The sequence below is a fragment of the Rhincodon typus genome, chromosome 19 (assembly GCF_021869965.1).
Source record: "Rhincodon typus isolate 14 chromosome 19, sRhiTyp1.1, whole genome shotgun sequence".
Lineage (NCBI taxonomy): Eukaryota > Metazoa > Chordata > Chondrichthyes > Orectolobiformes > Rhincodontidae > Rhincodon > Rhincodon typus.
Window position 1 is genome coordinate 15,387,408 of NC_063350.1, and position 17,719 is coordinate 15,405,126.

The 17,719-nt window shown below is 37.6% G+C and overlaps 1 protein-coding gene across 8 annotated transcripts in view; it reads right to left on the reverse strand.

Annotated features, from left to right (window-relative positions):
* LOC109927926 (eyes absent homolog 1-like) overlaps positions 1 to 17,719 on the reverse strand; it is a 256,972-nt gene that overhangs the window by 224,587 nt on the left and 14,666 nt on the right. For 2 of the 8 annotated variants that reach the window (XM_048608467.1, XM_048608460.1), the window contains exon 1: positions 15,337 to 15,359. The exons of 4 other annotated variants lie outside the window; for them this stretch is intronic. In XM_048608467.1, the coding sequence (XP_048464424.1) occupies positions 15,337 to 15,338 (2 nt within the window). In that variant the 5' untranslated portion in view covers positions 15,339 to 15,359. Of the gene's footprint in view, positions 1 to 3,877; positions 3,901 to 15,336; positions 15,360 to 17,615; positions 17,692 to 17,719 lie in introns of those variants that run through there. 2 more of the 8 variants (XM_048608463.1, XM_048608465.1) reach the window with 2 other exon arrangements.

The following is a 17,719-nucleotide window of genomic DNA, read 5'->3' on the forward strand; positions in this document are numbered from 1 at the left end:
TCCTGCTTACATTAATCAGGCACACTTGTCACGCAATCAGGAGTTCAGTTTACACTATTAAGAGAGTTGTTTACATGATCAGAGTACTACTTAAATAATTAGGAGCTGTAGTTACATGTACGGGAGCTACATTCACACAGTTAACAGCAATTTTTACAATTAATACTCCTGTTGAGGTTGGTTGGCTCGCTGAGCTCAGCGACCCAACCATCCTCAACACCCACAACCCGAGCTACAGATCTACTCCATAATTAATACTCCTGTTTATAAATTCATCCTTTATTAAAAATGTTACATTCACATGATTAGGTGATTTTCACTTGAGCAGGAGCATGTTTTCAACCTTTAACACCTTTATGAAGAAGGTCAGACATTCTCTGTTAGCAGTTTTCATGTTCATATGTTCCAGAATGCTTTTTACAGTCACAAGCAGTCCTGATGTCGTCAGAATTGTCATTTACATAGTTAGAAGTCTTGCTTATATGATCAGATAAATCATTTATGCAACCATTTGCTCAGCTGCTCTATTTCGGATTTCATTTCTGCAGAAGTCCCAGTTTCATCTTTGGGAATTTAATTAAAGATAATCACTTGTTCTATTTATATGAATGGAAGCTCCCCTTGAACAATGAGGAAATTTGTTTACATAATCAGGGATCAATATTCATGTTATTATAAACCCTGTTTATATCATCTGGGGTCTGGTGTATACAGCCAGTAATCCTGTCAAAAGTTTACTTACATAATTAAGACCTTAAGTGTACGGTTATACATATTATTAGTTATTGATTATATCAAACGCCATGTGAAAGTCAGAGCTGAAGCATTTGTAACCAACTTTAGCCAGTAGTAGTGAGTGAATGAACAATCTAGGCCTCCTTTTAAGGTCTCCATTATCGATGCATCTACACCCAATTTGATGCATTACATGTAATATCAAGACATGCTTGAAGTCCCTAACAACATCCTAACGGTAGCACTTAAGACTTATGCTTGGCCATCACTAGCCATGCCCCTGGCCACGTTGTACCAATACATCTACAAGACCGGCATGTACCTGTCTTAAGAAAACTGCTTAGGTATATCAAGTTCGAAGCAAACCAAATTCAGTCTAGGCAAATACCACTCCATTAGTCTCCAGGCAGCATTTGACTCAGTATAGTATCTAGGTGCTCTAGCAAAATTGAAGTCAATTAAAGTTGATATTCAGAGGAAAACCTCTCCATTTGTTTGAGAGTCATGCCTAATACAAAAGAAGGTTATTTTTATTAGAGGCTGATCATTGCAGTCCCAGGACAACACTGCAGGAGTTGCTCAGGATGGTATAGTCAGCTGAACCCTCCAATATAAGGTCAAGTGAGGAAGTTTGCTAATGCTCAGTACATTCATAACTCCTCAGAACCTGGAGCAGCTCATGCTCATGTTCAACAAGACCTTAACTACATTCGGATATGGGCTGAGAAGTGACAAGTAACATTTTGGCCACACGAGTGCCAGGCAATAGCCGTCTCTAATAAGAGAGAATCTAATCACCTGCCCTTGATGTTCAGTCACACTACAATCACTGAATCCCTCATTATCAACATCCTGGGATTTCCTATTGACTAAATGCTTAGATGGGTTAGCCAGGTAAATACTGTTGCTTAGAATGGATCAGAGGTTGGAAGTTCTGCAGCAGGTAACTCATTTTCTAATTCACCAAAGCCTATTCACCATCTACAAAGTACAAGGCAGGACAATGATGGAAGATCCACTCTCCACTTGCCTGCATGATGCAACTCCAACATTCAAGAAGTTTCTCACCAGGAGGAAACAGCAACCCGTTTGATCAGCCCTACCATGCAAACATTCACTTCCTCCACCACCAGTGGACCGTGGCAGCAACGTGTACCACCTACAAGATACTGCAGCAACTTGCCAAGCATCCTTTAACAGTAACTTATAAACCACATGGAAGGACTGAGCAGCGCTTGCATGGGTACATCATTGCCTGCAAATTCTCCTCCAAGCCACACATTACACTGGCTTGGAATTGTATTGCCTTTCCTTCAAAGTGACAGAGTCAATAACCTGAAACTCTCTCCCTAATCACACTGTAGGCTTACTGCAGTAATAGGATATGTTCGGATCTGCTAAATCTTTTGAATTCTTATAAAATTATTGGACATTTCTCCAAGCAACTTTTATTGATTTCAACTAGAAAATATGGTTCGTTTATTCAGCCAATGTGGCTTGTACAAATTTTTCTGAGCCATGAGGGAAGATCTATAACAAGAAAATAAATGTTACAATTGCAAGTGTGCAATATAAAATGGACGGATCCCAGAACACTAACAGCCAAGAGAAACAGAAGTGATTCTATTTGAAGTGGTTCTGGTTGATGAAATGTGATATAAGTACTCACTATTTTTCCCTATAGCTCAGGTCATACACTCTCTGACATCTGAAATCCTAAGAAACATGTGAATTCTGTTACCTGCTGAGGAAGAGATTTGATTTCCAAAGGATAGACATTCAATTGCAATCTGACTATTTATTCCCGAATTTTGCATTTAAAATAATTCCCAAGTGTGTGACACTTGAAGTTTCCCCTTTCCTTTAAAGAACTATTCTCACATTCTGCTCTAAAGCTTTAATATGTCTTAAAACTTCAGAGGAAACTTAGAAGCCAAACCCCACATTAAGTAAGTAATTCTGAGATGCATTTACCTGTGGTGCATTCTGTATTGATTTAGCCACTTCTAAAGCTTTTCCTCATCTTTTTGAAAGCCACTTCCTTTGTGATTTACTTTTACTATAAAACATACACCGCTTCCTTTGTAGAATCCCAGGCAGCACTGCAGTGATGTTCATAACAATTGATAACATCAATCTTTAGTTAATAGCAATTTTTGTAAATGGATGTTTTGTCTGGTTTTTGACAGTTTTTCTGAAGGGATTCCTATCAGAACAACTTGACAAGACCATTTTTCCTTGTAGTCAATTAGTTGTGAGCTCAGCAATTTACATTGGGCTGATGATGAGTTTAATGGAACATGAACAGAAGCTAAATCCTTCAAAATTGCCATAGTGCATGTAACCATTAAATTAATTGTTTTTAATGGGATATTGTTAACAGGGCTCTATTCATCTGAATTGTCACAGAATCCTAAGTATTATCAAAGGAAATACTTGTTAACTTATCAGAGAATTTTCTATCTTCCCTGGTTTCTATGCTTTATATTCTGAGATTTATAATCAATTCTCCATGGAGCCCTCGACTCATTGATACTCTGATGTTCCTCTTCAGCGACATTGTGGATATAGGAAAGAGGATAAATGACCAACATTCCTCGACCTATAATGTTACAGAGAAGAATGAGCACACAGTTTACTTTGATGTGCTGCTACCAATATCAGCCTTGGACTCAATCGAAAAGTGAGAAGAGAAACAAACAACGACAGAACCATTTCCAATAAAAACACAGATGTTGGATAAAGACATAGCCAATCTTACCTCCAAAACTACACCAGGCTTTTACTATTATACACTGTGCGCTAAAGTACTCTGGCACCATCTCATTGAGTTCAGTCTCTTTGGCCTGTATTGTCTGTCCCCAGCAACTGAGGGAGACGATGGCTCCCAGTAACAACTCATAGATGGCAACATAAAAACAATGCAATGCACTGTAATGCTTTTAAATGTGGATTTAATACTATACAAACTGATCTACATTTTAACTACTGTTAATTCTATAGCATTAGAACCTAAATGCATCATAAGGCAGTCCAGAAACTACATGTTATTAACGTCTTTGTAGCTATTGTACGTCAAGCATCTTCCCATGAATATTGGTCTTTTTGGTCAGTGAATACAACATATCTGCACTGAGCTCACCTGCTTGTGGTGGTTCTGTCCAACAAAAAAGCCACAGTCAGAATGTTGACTGGCTTTCCAGCAAAACACAGCTGCTTTCAGTTAGAGGGATACTGCCAACATGAAAAAGTCTTTGATAGCCCATTCTAATCAATTACATAAATTATGTCAATGATGTCAATTGCATACGATGCACTCATGGAAATTGTCACCTCTCCTCTCTTTTGAAACAGAAAAGACATTGGCAATCAATTTGCATGAAGACAATGACTTCTTAAGACAACAGCATAACATTGTAAATGCTGTATCACTTTTGCTCTACTCATCACAATTGCAATAGATTATCTCATGACTTTCTATTAATAATTTTGGATTTCTGTTCCTTCAATCCATAACGTTTGTTTTATTGATGTAGGATATCTTTACTGTACAACAGTCACTGTAGTTCTAAAGAACTGAATTGGTTGCAAAAACATTTTGGGACACCTTGAAGCCATGAAACACACAGCAGAAATAAAAGTTCTCTCTAAATAGGTTTGTCATGAATCTTCTTGTTTTCCAAAAGGACTATGTATTATAGTCAGGTTCTGCTGCTTTCATCACATCCTTTTAATTACTTTTCAAAGGTTAAACCACTTCCTTTTTATAAGATGTAGATTCTCCTCCCTGAAAATTCCTGGTGGGCAATTCTATGACCTTACAAACCTCTACATTTAAATGGTACTCTCCTACCTTCTTCCCTCACTCATTTAATGTTTATGTGGACATAAACAAATCCATGGCAATATTTTAAAGAATTGGAATCTATTGCTGGTAGCTCAGTCAACATTTGTCCCTCAATCAACACGATGAATAAGGAACAATCTAATCATTGAAATTTTGATGTTAATGAGAACTTTTTCTGTTCTTTAATGGGATGTGAGTGCTACTGATAAGACCAGAAATTATTGCCCATCCATCACTGCTCTTGAAACTGAACCACTTTATAGGGCATTGTTATTGGTCTGGAGTCACATATAAGAAGACTGGGTAAGAACAACATTGTGTGTTGTATTCGCTGCACCCAATGTGGCCTACTCTACATTGCGGACATCAAATGCAGACTGGGTGACTGCTTTGCGGTCTCCGGTCTGTGCGCAAGCAGGACCCCAACCTTCCTGCAGCCGATCATTTATAACACAGCATCCTGCTCACGTGCCCACTTGTCTGTCCTCAGCATGCTGCAGTGTTCCAGTGAATCACAGCACAAACTGGAAGAACAACATCTCATCTTCTAACTAGGCACTTTACAGCCTTCTGGAATTAATATTGAGTTTAATATCTTCAAATTGTGAATGAACTCCCAATTCTTCCCTTTCTTTTAGTTTGTTATATTCTGTTATCATGTCCTGTCTCCCCTCCCCCGATCCCTGTGTGACTGCCTGTCCTTTCATGTCTGGCAGGAGTCAGACCATTGTTCTGCCATTCTCACATTCCGATCACTTAATCTGAACTATCAACATCTTTTCTCCACCAGCAACCTGCACACACTATCCCCACACCATCCCCCCAAACTATAGCATAATTGCTGTCCGTCCACACTTCACTTCAGCTCTGATGAAGAGTCATATACTCGAAAGTTAGCTTGCTCTCTCTCCATGGATGCTGTCTGACCCACTACGATATCCAGCATTTGTTGTTTTCAGTCATTTAAGAACAGCATTTCCTTTCCTTAAGGACACTAGTGAACCAGATAGGTTTTTAACAACAGTTAATGATAGTTTCATGGTCAGCAATACTAAGACTAGCTTTCCATTCCAGATTTTTATTAATGGAATTTAAATTGCATCAACTTTGTGGTGGGATTTGAACCCCTATCTCCAGAGGATAGCCCAGGTCTCTGGATTATCCATACAGCACGTTATCCCTATGGTACCACCTTCTCCACTGTCGTTGGGACATTCAGAGGTTGTGCATTGTTCTATATGAATGCAAAGTTTTCTGATGTCAGAGTGTCTCTTGCCATTGCATTGACAGAGGAAGTCAGCATTGTTAGCGCCATTGATGTGTGCCTAAAGTCGGAAAACGGTGCCAACTCTGTCCATATGCACATGCCTGGTGTCACTGATGCCCAAGGAACTCTGACTAACCTCATCCAGCTCCTTTCCTCATCCTGCTCCACTTGGCATCTATGGTGCCCAGCTTTCCTGCTACCTGCACCACTCAGTAACCCCCATCTCCCCCATTCCCCTGGCTGTGCTCATCAATTCCCCCCACCCACCACCCTACCCCAATTCAGTGCCCTGTTTGCTATTTCCCTGGTCAATCTGCTCCAAACTGCTCACTGCCTCTTTCCCACTCACCTGTTTGCTCCCTTGAACCCAGGGACAGTGAACAGTGCAGCAGCACAGCAGTGAGCAGGGGTCAGTTAGTGTGAGGTCAGGACTGGAGCAGTAAGCAAATCAAAAATCTCAGGATTTTATAGGGTCATACAGAATGGAAACAGACCCTTCGGTCCAATGAGTCCATGCTGACCATAATCCCAAACTAAACTAGTCTCATCTGCCTGCTCTTGGCCCATATCCCTCCAAACCTTTCTTATTCATGTATTTATTAAAATGTTTTTTGTAATTGTGCCCACATCCACCACTTCCTCAGGAAATTCATTCCACATGTGAACCACCCTCTGTGTAAAAGATTTGACCTTTATGTCCTTTTTACATCTCTCACTTTAAAAATGTGGCCCAAAAGTAGTCTTCAAATCGCCCATCCTGGAGAAAAGACACCTACAACTTCCCTTATCTATATCCCTCATGATTTTATAAAAAACATTAGGTCATCTCTCAATCCTCCATGCTGCAGTGAAAAAAAGTCCCAGCCTATCCAGCCTTTCTCTATAACTCAAACCTTCCATACCCGGCAACATCCTGGTAAAATGTCTTCTGAACCCTCTCCAGCTTAATAATATCCTTAAAGCATTTGCAAAACACTAATTTTTTTTTTGCTCCTATTCTGTAATGCAGGCAAAATCACTGCTGCAAGGCATCACAGGCACTGGTGCTGCATATGCAGTTGCAGTGACAATAAATGCAGCATTTTCTGCCTTAACATCCTTTCTGATGTGAGCACTCATCACAAAATTGTAACTGGAATCTTACATTATCCCTCACCACGTCTCACTGATCTTCTGCTCCATCTAAAGTATGCTGTATGTTTCCTTTCTTTCTGTTTCTCCTAAAATATTCCATTACACATTCTCCTTCAATAAATTTCATCCGTCATTTATCACCCCGATCTATCTTATTTATGTCCTCCTTACAATATGTGCATTCCTTTGTTTCTACAGATTTTGATATTGCGCCACATATAATCTAGAGGAGGACAAGTTAATGGGCATTTTCAAGAATGGAAGTTTACACGCATCCATTAAACATTAGTGGGTATTTTTGTGTCCTTTAGCCAATGTTCAACTTAAAGGTTAGTGACCTGACACACAACCCTGTTTTTTAATTGTCAAATGTTGCCTGACAAATATTGATTACATCAAAATTTTATTTTTTTTAATTCATGCTGCAAATAAGTTTGATTATCCAATGCCTTAGTTATATCAACAAAGCACCACCTTATTAAACAGCTTTCCAGAATTCATTTATACAACAGCTACCACATTTGTTTCCCAGTAAAATGTGATCTCGCCTCAAAGAACTCCATTATATGATTCGAGGTCTCTTTATTCACTCGGGGTTGTTTAAACATCTGACAATTCTGATGGAAGTGTGTAGGCCTGAAATGGTGGGATGAATTTTCCTGCAACCTTTCTGTTCCTGATGTCAGGGCAAACAGTGCATCCTGTGCCTGCATAAATTTACCACCAATGGTCTTCTAGTTGTCTGTCTGTTGGCCAACTGTCTGATTAATGACGGTAAGTGGGCTCCTGATGCTGCCTACCCAGAAAGGGGGCCAAAAACTCTGAAGTCTAAGTAGCACTGCTGGAGAGATGGATGTCACTGAAGAAAACAGGAGACGTTGGGACACCTCCAGCAAAGAAGATTTAAAGTAAAACATTCAAAGCATCGAGGGGCAGAATGGAAAATGTCAGGGAATATCAATGGAACCACAGGGATGCCTACCTAGCCCACAGCCCCTCTTTGGCTTATGGTACTCCCTGAGCCCCTTTAGTTTTATGCAACTGATGAAACTGGTGGCCTCACTGTGCAGCGGGAGGCTGTCCTGCTATTGGTAAAATGATGGGTCACTCTATAAAATGACTCATGAAAAGGCCTAAGAGCGTGCAAATTTTCTGCCTGCTTGTGTGGAATAGGCAAAGGATCTGCCCCATAGCCTGTCACTGGATAAAGTCCATAGCAGAGGGAATGCCATTCCAACACAGCTCCTTGTTATTTTATTGCCTCTCAGCACATTACGTATTGGTAGTGGTGGTGGTGATGGTGGTGGGGATGGGGAGAGCTGGGGGAGAGTAAAATTTGGCCTATTAACTCTGTTTCTCTCTATATATATGCCGCTTGACCTGTTGAATAGTTTCCAGCATTTTCTGTTTTTACTTTACTCCTTGCAATTCCGTTGTGGCTGCTCTTAATTTAGAGTTCCCTTCTAATTATGTATTAATTTCATTTTGTATCGTGGCACCTGGAGAAGTGGCAAACTATGAGGCAGATTCGCTGCCCGCTCCACAGAGGTGGCAGCCTATCTGCAAACTTAAAAGCCCTTTTGTGAGCCATTTTCTGGAGCTGCCAACCCTTTGACCAATGTTAAACTGACCTGTTTACAGTGTCCTGAAACTCAAACTAAAATAATTTGCAAACCTATAGACCATAAATTGGATTTTGAATCTGATAGTATCTTTGGAAGAATGACTTGCACAGGTTTGCTTGTAATTGATGTTCCAGAATGGGCATCATCATTAGCCTGCAGAACAGGCTGGTGTGTTGATCAGTGAGGGAAATTCTAATTTCCAGCTACTGCATACCTAAACATGAATTATATGTAACTACTAATTCATGTTGATGTAAGCAACTTTACACCTTTTGCTTATAACCTTTAATAATGAATTGCTGTTATAATTATATGAAATTGTTCTCAATAAATATAGTGGACCCAAATTTGCTGGGGAGATAATGTACACATTTATCTCGTTGTTGTTATTAGTGGGCAGAGAAAATGCAGCAATTTGTTTCGTTCTGCTGTCAGTCTCAAAAATCCAGAGCACTCTGTTGACCTACCCATGATTTCAAGAAACTATTACACTGTTAGAATGGATTACATTCTCCACACAGCATTAGTGCTTGTATATAATGATTTAAAGGTCCCGCAATCTTGAAATTTATGTTCCTAAAATGCCACTCCATTTCAGAGACCCAAAAAAGGAACAACAAAGACTCTCATTTCTGCAGGTAGTAAATTGTTTTTGGGGGTTTTCAAAGCTCATTTTTTCTTACTTTTATTCTTTTTTTTTCAATGATCAAACATTTGTTTTTCCTCTTTGTAGCTGATTTGGTTTGAATAATGAATTTGAGCAGTTCCTTCTTCAGTGTTCCTTGATTTCTTTCTCTGTCCTTATATGTCGTTAGTTAAGGAGATAGACCGTTGCTCCAATTGTTCACCAAGGTCCCAGAAGCCCCATTGACCTTGCTCCACCATTACCAGCTCACACTTCCAGTCATTTGCTACACAAACAGTTTTTCCAGCTGAAGTGTGCAGGAAAAGATCTAACAAACTGGGCCCATTACAAGAAGCATCACTCCAGCAAATTCTGGGTCAACATTATTACATTAAAACTACTTTCATCAATATGATTTCGTTACTTTTGATTCCTTATCATATACATATGCTAAATGTAGCATCTGTAAACTAGTCCAATGCTCTGACACACATGGGTTTAAGTTATTGAATGCTTATTATACAAAAAGCCTCCCTTGTAATTCAATCTAACTATGTGGCAATACAACTAATTAAATAAGGCCCTTATGGTTGTTACTGAGCACATCTAAGGCCTACCTGACATGGTTTTGGAAAAGTAACTTATTTTTAGCACATGCATTATAAGTTAACTCAGCATTCACAATTCTAGCTAATGGAATTTTCAGTCAAAGATATAAAAACATCAATATCTATAAACAGAATAGTGAGCCTAACAGATGGTGAGAAATCATACTGTCACCAATGATGCCAATTTGGAGGTTCAGGAGTTCCCAAGACATCTTCAAACCACCTACAAACTACTACTTAACAGCTGAAAGCAAATAGGAGACTGTCCTTAATATGGGGTCCAATTTTCTATCTGCTGGCAGACACTTACTAAACATGAAGTGCTCTCACCCATACTTATGCCCTTAGTAGACATGAAGTGCCTGTCACTCACTCCTAGATGCTGAATAAATAGCCATCAGGCACTCCTTCATATTTATGCTCAAAAAATATCCTGCACCTAATTTTAGACATTCACCATGAGTCATCTAATCCTATGTACATAATAAACACTAATTACCACATCTATATACTCGATAGATGCTCTCATACCTACATAAAATGGCCAAAACACATTTCAATGTAAGTAGATTCAGCATCCATCTTATAAATTTAAATTCTTTATTCTTTATCCATTAATGGGATAAGGGTGTTGTTGACCAGGCTGGCATTTATTGCCCATCCCTAATTGCCGAGAGGGCAGTTCAGAGTCAACCACATTGCTGTGGGTCTGGAGTCACATGTAGGCCAGACCAGGTAAGGATGGCAGTTTCCTTCCCTGAAGGACATTAGTGAACCAGATGGGTTTTCTCGACAATCAACAATCATGGTCATCGTTAGATTCTCAATTCCAGATATTTAATTGTATTTAAATTCCACCAGCTGCCCATGGCGGGATTCAAACCCGGGTCCCCCAGAACGTTCTCTGGGTCTCTGAATTAACTCTCTTATGTACATATATAAAAGTCAAATTTTTGAGACCCAACTTTTAGGCAAAATATTAGAGGTGTATTTTTACATGGCTAATGTTTTTGAGGGATTTACATTCAACTGAAAGGTACTTGGGAGAGACATCACTGAGATGTATGAAAACACCAGATCAGGGCTCTCAGAGTTTGTCTATGAACTGTAATAAACCGTGGAACTTATACATGAAGTGGCAGGCAATCGAGGGATACGGACCACGTAAAGATAAAAAATCTTTGAGAAAGGAGTCATGTTTTGGTGCAGTCATGGTGGACTGAAGGGCCTGTTCCTGTGCTGCGCTGTTCTTTATTCTAAATTGGTCCTGTCACTGTGAAGATTTTTTTTCCCAGTCTCATAAACTTTGAACTGGACATGGAGCTTCCAGACTTGCAGATAGTGCAGCACTTAGTTCCAGACTGATCCACTTTTACAGTACTCATCAGACATTTGGTGAATGTAATGGCCCATTAACATGGTGCTGTCACCAAAATTCCAAAGAGACATTAAGATCGAGACCACTCCCTGATACTCCTGTGATACTGAACAAACGTCTGAATATGAATTCAAGAACATGAAAATCTAAGCATAATTTTTGGCCAAAAGTAAAACGTTGACTTTGACACCACAAGATTAAACATTACTCAAGTTTCTGAGCTGGAGTTTAAAGAACAAATCTGTTCCTGGAGTTAACATTTGTGCAGTCACCGATGGCACAACTCAACATCTGTGAGCAGCTAGAACCTCAGCTCCCGATGTCTGTCAGCAGAAATGTGTTAACGCCTGATAGAAGTAATGTTGCTACACAGTTTACTGATGTTAATATCAAACCACAACAAAATTCAGTTCAGCCCTAAATTTTAAATGTTGAGACAAAAGCCACTTTCTCAATATATGAATTGATTATTTTAATTTACTACTGTATTGCCACTGTATGAAACCAAATTAACACAGATGCTGGAAATCTGAAATAAAATCAAGAACTGGTGGAAATACTCAATTGCTCATGCAGCATCTGTGGAAACAGTTCAGCTCAATGACCCTTTAGTTCTGCTGCCTGACCCGCTGAGTATTTCCAGCATTTTTGGCTTTATTTATAACTCCAGCCTATTTATTTCTATGCATTTATGCACAACTGTAAGTGAGTTTTGCCTCTGCATTTACATAATCACATTGCATCAGGTCAATACCTTTATGCTCAATGTACATATTACAGCATTTATTTTTATGCCTTATTAGATTATATTTCGAAAGTAACTTAGATGGGCACCTGAAGCAAATAAACCAGAAGGAGAGTATGAGGGAGAAGTACAGATTACAATGCTATTCAGAAAGCTGGTTTGATGGGCCAAATGGCTTCAATCTGTCTGGTGATAACTCTGTCACTGACGACTTACAGTAATAGTAACTATTTACATTTTTATATCAGTGTGAAATATACCTGTCAATTTATTTATAATTGTTCCATTTGATGACAGTATAACTGTCCATGTATTAAGTAAGTGCAACTTTGTCATACTTACCTACATTGTAATGTGAGCAAATTTTTATAGTGTAACTATCAGTGTATTTTTGTCAGCACATATGCACACATTGTCAAGATGTCTACAGTGAAGCAGCAGTATTTCATGACGAGTACAATAACCCAGTTATTTTTTGCGTAGTGACTGTCAATTTCTTGTCATTGTAATTGCAATCAGTGTAATTGTGTTAATTGTTACTACTATGCATGCAATATTTAGTGCGGATGTTTAAACATTTACTTTGTAAATTAAATATATTTACATTCAGTTTGGTGTATTTATGTAAAACATAGTAGTCCATGCATTTCTGTGTAGTATCATTCTATCGCTGCATTTGCATAATAACTTTGTGACTTGGACTGGTAACTGTAGCATCAGTTCCAGCCAAACAGTACCTTGTTTATACTGCCTGGATGAGCTTTTACCGAGGAAGCAACTTTCTATATATGAAAGCATGTATATAGCCACATATGTGGGAGCATCTCAGCCCATGATTAAAATGTAAATATTAATAGAAAACAAGTGACCTGTCTGTGTAATTATGCGCAGTAGGTCTGTTATGGCAACGTAAGTTACGCCACACAATCACTGAAATAATACATATTATTATTGATGCTCCTGGATTTGCTGCTGTTCATTGTATGTATATTTCAATCTATGCATCTTGAAATAGATAAAAATTGTACGTGACAGAAATCCTTCCAAAACCACATGCCATTTGCTTAACAATCATGCTATAACCAGTAAATCGACTGATTAAAAAAAAATACTCAAAGCCTTGAGCAAAATGATCCTTACTTTGATTATTACAGAGTAATAATATTTGCAAGTACTTTGCAAATCAAGTACGCTACCAAGTATTCAAAACCCCAGTTCCAAACCTCTTTCTATGCTCCAGTTCATCTCTAATTTCATTTATGAGTGATATCCAATGATGCACCATCTTCTGTGATTGCAATCTCCTTCAATAATTCCAACATTATTTGCATCACAGTTTGTCCGCCTTAAATTTGAATAATATTTTGCAACTTTATTAAGTGGTACTGACAGCACGTAAGATGATGGCATACCAATTTATTTCACCAACATCTCTCTTAACCCTTCCAAATTCTCTAAATTATCAGACTGTCCAACACTCAGAACTGAATGAGCAGAAATTTTGTCCAACTAAATCTGGGGAAGAATGAATCTATTGTTTTAGACCCTGCCACAAACTCTGCTCACTGTCTGAGGCTGAATCTCGGTGCCACCATATTTGACCCTAGGATGAACTTTCAAGTACATATTATTCTGACCATGTACTTCAACCTCCATAACATTAAACCATCTGTAAATCTGAGGTTATCCAAAACTCTGCTCCTGTGTCCTAATTTGCACCAAAACCCATTTAGCTATCATCATTTTCCTTGATACATTCCATTAGCTCTTGGTTAAGCAATACTCCCATTTTAAAATTCTCATTATTCTTTTCAAATCCATCCTTGGCCTGGCCTCCCCTAATTTTGTAATTCCGTCCAGCCCTCTGAGATATCTGCCCTCCTGTAATTCTGGCCTCTTAAAAATCTTCAATTTCCATCCCTCTACCATTGAAGGCCATGCCTTCAGCTTTCAAAGATTGAAGCTCTGGAGTTCCCCCTCAGAGTTCCTGCCTTTCTTTCTTTAAGACACTTCTTAAAACATACCTCATTCACGCAGCTTTTGGCCATCTGACCTAATATCTCCTTATGTGGCACAATGCCATATCGTGTATTATAATGGCTCTGTGATTGCTGCATTACTCCTAGTTCCTCTAAGGTATAGTGAAGCTAAATAAATATAAAAATTATTTCACAGCTTGGTTTAATATCATGACATGCTTAAACCTCATCATTTGGGAAGCCATATCTTAACCAACTTTATTGATAAATAATCAATAATCCTGACTAATACTAAACAGAGAGGCCTGGAACATTACACATAGCATGAAAATTTTCTGTCTCCATTGCAACTCTTACCAGAAGATTTAAAATGCTGTGCAATTCCTGTTGGCCATAACTTACACAAAAGATCTAAAGGATGTATAAAGTTTAGATTGTCTAACTTCAGTGATGCATGGATTTTCCAAAATGTGAAGCAAAACTTCTGCGTATAATCTTTCGTAAAAATAACAAATAAAGTATCAGTAAAAAAATGTACCAACATATCATAACAGCACATGAAATGTGTTTATATCAGACAGTTCTCGATCATGAAAGGAAGTCTCAAGATGACTCTATAGCCATAAAAAAACAGTATTGTAATTTAATTGTTGTATTGCTCCCTGTGTATACACATAGAACAGTACATTCAAATTTGCTTGTGCATGTAATTCTGTGATTATGTGCACTGTGGTGTCCTGCACTGTAATTATCTGTTAGGGTGTCGTAACTGAAGTAATTGTACAACAAGATTTTTATTTCATGGAAAATGAGATCACAAATGGATGTCAAAGTACACCATCACTTTAAACCACATTTACTGTAAAAGACAAATATTGAAATTGCAACTGTGCTTTTAATTCCAAGACTCACAGCATGTGTAGTAAAATGTACAACATTGTTTCAGATGGTTTTAAAATAAGGATCAACAAGAATCAATAATGGAGTTAAATTTTCTAAGACCAACTCAGGGAGTGGATTTAAAATTCTTACATATAAGCCTATCAAGGCTATTTTTTTTAGAAAAACTCATTCTCCTTTATGAAATTTCAAAACAAATATTCAGAAAGATTGGGCAGCATGAAGAAATGAAGATGATAAGGTTTATTGCCGTCCATGAAGAGAATGTTTTTATAGTTCATTGCTATGGAGAAGACAAAAGTGGGTGTTGCACGTAAAACAATCTGCCAGGTTATTTATTAATATCATCATCTTCATTTGGAGGCCACAGAACTAATTAATTTCTGTAGATTAGGTGTATATCATAAAGTTATTAAAAATGTCACCAACTCTACATTTGTTTTTGCCATTTAATTCTTTCGCTATAGTAAGTATTGATTTAATTGCTACTCACATGAGTTTTTTTTTTCTAAAGTAATCAAGAAATGCAAAGTGCCATGGAATGCTCTGTTTTGTTCATTTTTCATTTTTCTACATTCTGAAGCTGTGGCCTCATCAGGCGGCCAGCCACGACAGTTTCTGAGAGCCCTGAAATAAGAGCACCACAGCTGACCCAGGCAATTTAAGCTCAGTACATTTGAGCCTTTCCACTGTCATTAAGACACCATTATAATTATTTGTCGCCTAAATCTAGTTTATCTCCATTCACCTGATTAGAAGAGGGTGTTGGTGAAAATCCATTAGAAGCACCATGATCAGTCAGGAAGGAAAGAAGAGCCCCTTTGTCTTGCTGAATTATCTGTATTTTGATTGTCCTCTGACTGAATCTTTCAGCTAAGGAGTGTAGCAAACAAACTAAAAGCCAGGAGCTGAGCCCTAGTTTCTCAGAGTTTCCTCCTCTGTCAGCAGCTATGTGTTTGCTGAACATTTAAAGCCTTTCTAATAGAAGTTCTGGTTCTTAACAACCACCTTCCTCTATAGTTTAAATAATTTCTCTGTTTAAAACTGTTGCATCTGACTCCTATGTTAATACCAAACTCTATGACAATGTAACACTTTCATTTAAATATACAGTAAATATATTTTGAAATAGCTTTTCCACAGCTAGGTTTCGTGATTTTCTGTTTGTTGTTTTAATCCCCACTCCAGATCACTTCTCGGGCAATTCTTTAAAACTTTATAAATTTCATTCTTCAAATCATGCTATTGAAAGATCTTACACACTCATCAGAGACTTGTAAGTATAATAGGGCTCCTTAAACATTGTGCAACGACTCACTTACGACTACCTGTTATTTTCCACAAGTCCCCTTTCCCACAGTGTCTTGCACTTTTTAAAGACCTTTAAAATGTAAATTCAATGCAAATCAAATATTCTTCTTTTTTTGGATGTTTTTAGCCTCTGAGGTTTCAATAAATGGTCATTATTTCCTTGACTTTTTAATAGCTCTCTGAACTTCATGTTTATGACATAAAACATCCATGCTTATAAAAGACTGGATTTTGAATGTTCCTTTCTAATGCAAATAATACATGCGTGCAAACAAACTAATCAGATAATTAAACAAATATTTTCTGGTTAAATTGAGTTTAGATTCTATTCCGAAACAACTTTGAGTTTGAGCATTTGGTATAAACATTTTCATCAGCCATCTGTAATGTAGTCTGGCTACTTACACAGGTTCCCAACACCAAAAGGGCATATTTAAACATTGTTCATGTCAGTCACACTTGTAAATAACCCAGAATGACAGATCACAGATTGTCTAAAATACACCATTTCAATAGTATCATTTCAGATTCAATATTGCAGCATAGCTCGCTTCCTCCACATTAAACAAGTGCCTCCATCATGATCTTTCTTTAACTCCTCATTCCAGTTTCTTTCTCATTCAACGCTAATTAAATTTTTAACAGCTCAATAGCTAATGTCTGTTCAATGTTTTTGAAGTTTTGCAAATATTTTTGACCCAAAATTAAAAGCCTAGAATGCATAAAATAATTTGAGAAGATCATTTTAAGATGTAATGTTTAGCTTGAAACATTATATATCATTATTTTAAAATTATAAAATTGTCTAGATTGAAGATTCCACTCATAGCATTTCTGCATGTCCAATTGTTTCAATAATAAGGATATTTTGATATACTCCATTTCAAACTAAACACTATATCAAATCTATACATTATTTTGCTGTGTTTAATATCTGTCACAATAAAAGTGCTCTTGTTTCAGAAAACCTTCATTGTAAAAATGAAAGTGCTGAAAAAATCTGCTACATTACAGCAAGTCATGCCTGTGTATTATTATTATTATTGACAGGAAGAGTTGCATTTTTAAAAAAACTTATGATACTTCTTAGAAACTTGCCAAAAATTTGCAAGACTTAAATTTGACAACAAAAAGATGCTGAAATAATTTGATAAGTATGTTTGTGATGAAGTCAGAATCCAGACATGTGAAGATCTGGAGAATGTTGTATGGGTAACAAAAATGTGCCCGTCATTCCTATATACACATTTCTAATCTTTGTATGCAAATGCTGTTGGACATTAGTATTGTGTACGGTCACAGTAAGAAACCCTATCAACTTATACGTATCGTACCTACTCCTACAGCCTCCTTTGCTTCTTCGTATTTTCAAGAATTCAGGTATGTCCCTACTTTCCTCAAGTGTATCACATGCACATTTACAGCATTTATATTCTCCTCACATACAACGCCAATGAATACCTTTACTCTTATGTAGTCCATACTTTTCCCAGTGCGTGTTAATCCATTTATGTACCACACCTTTATTATGCTGTAACTTTTTCACAAGTCTTTTCACTATTTAT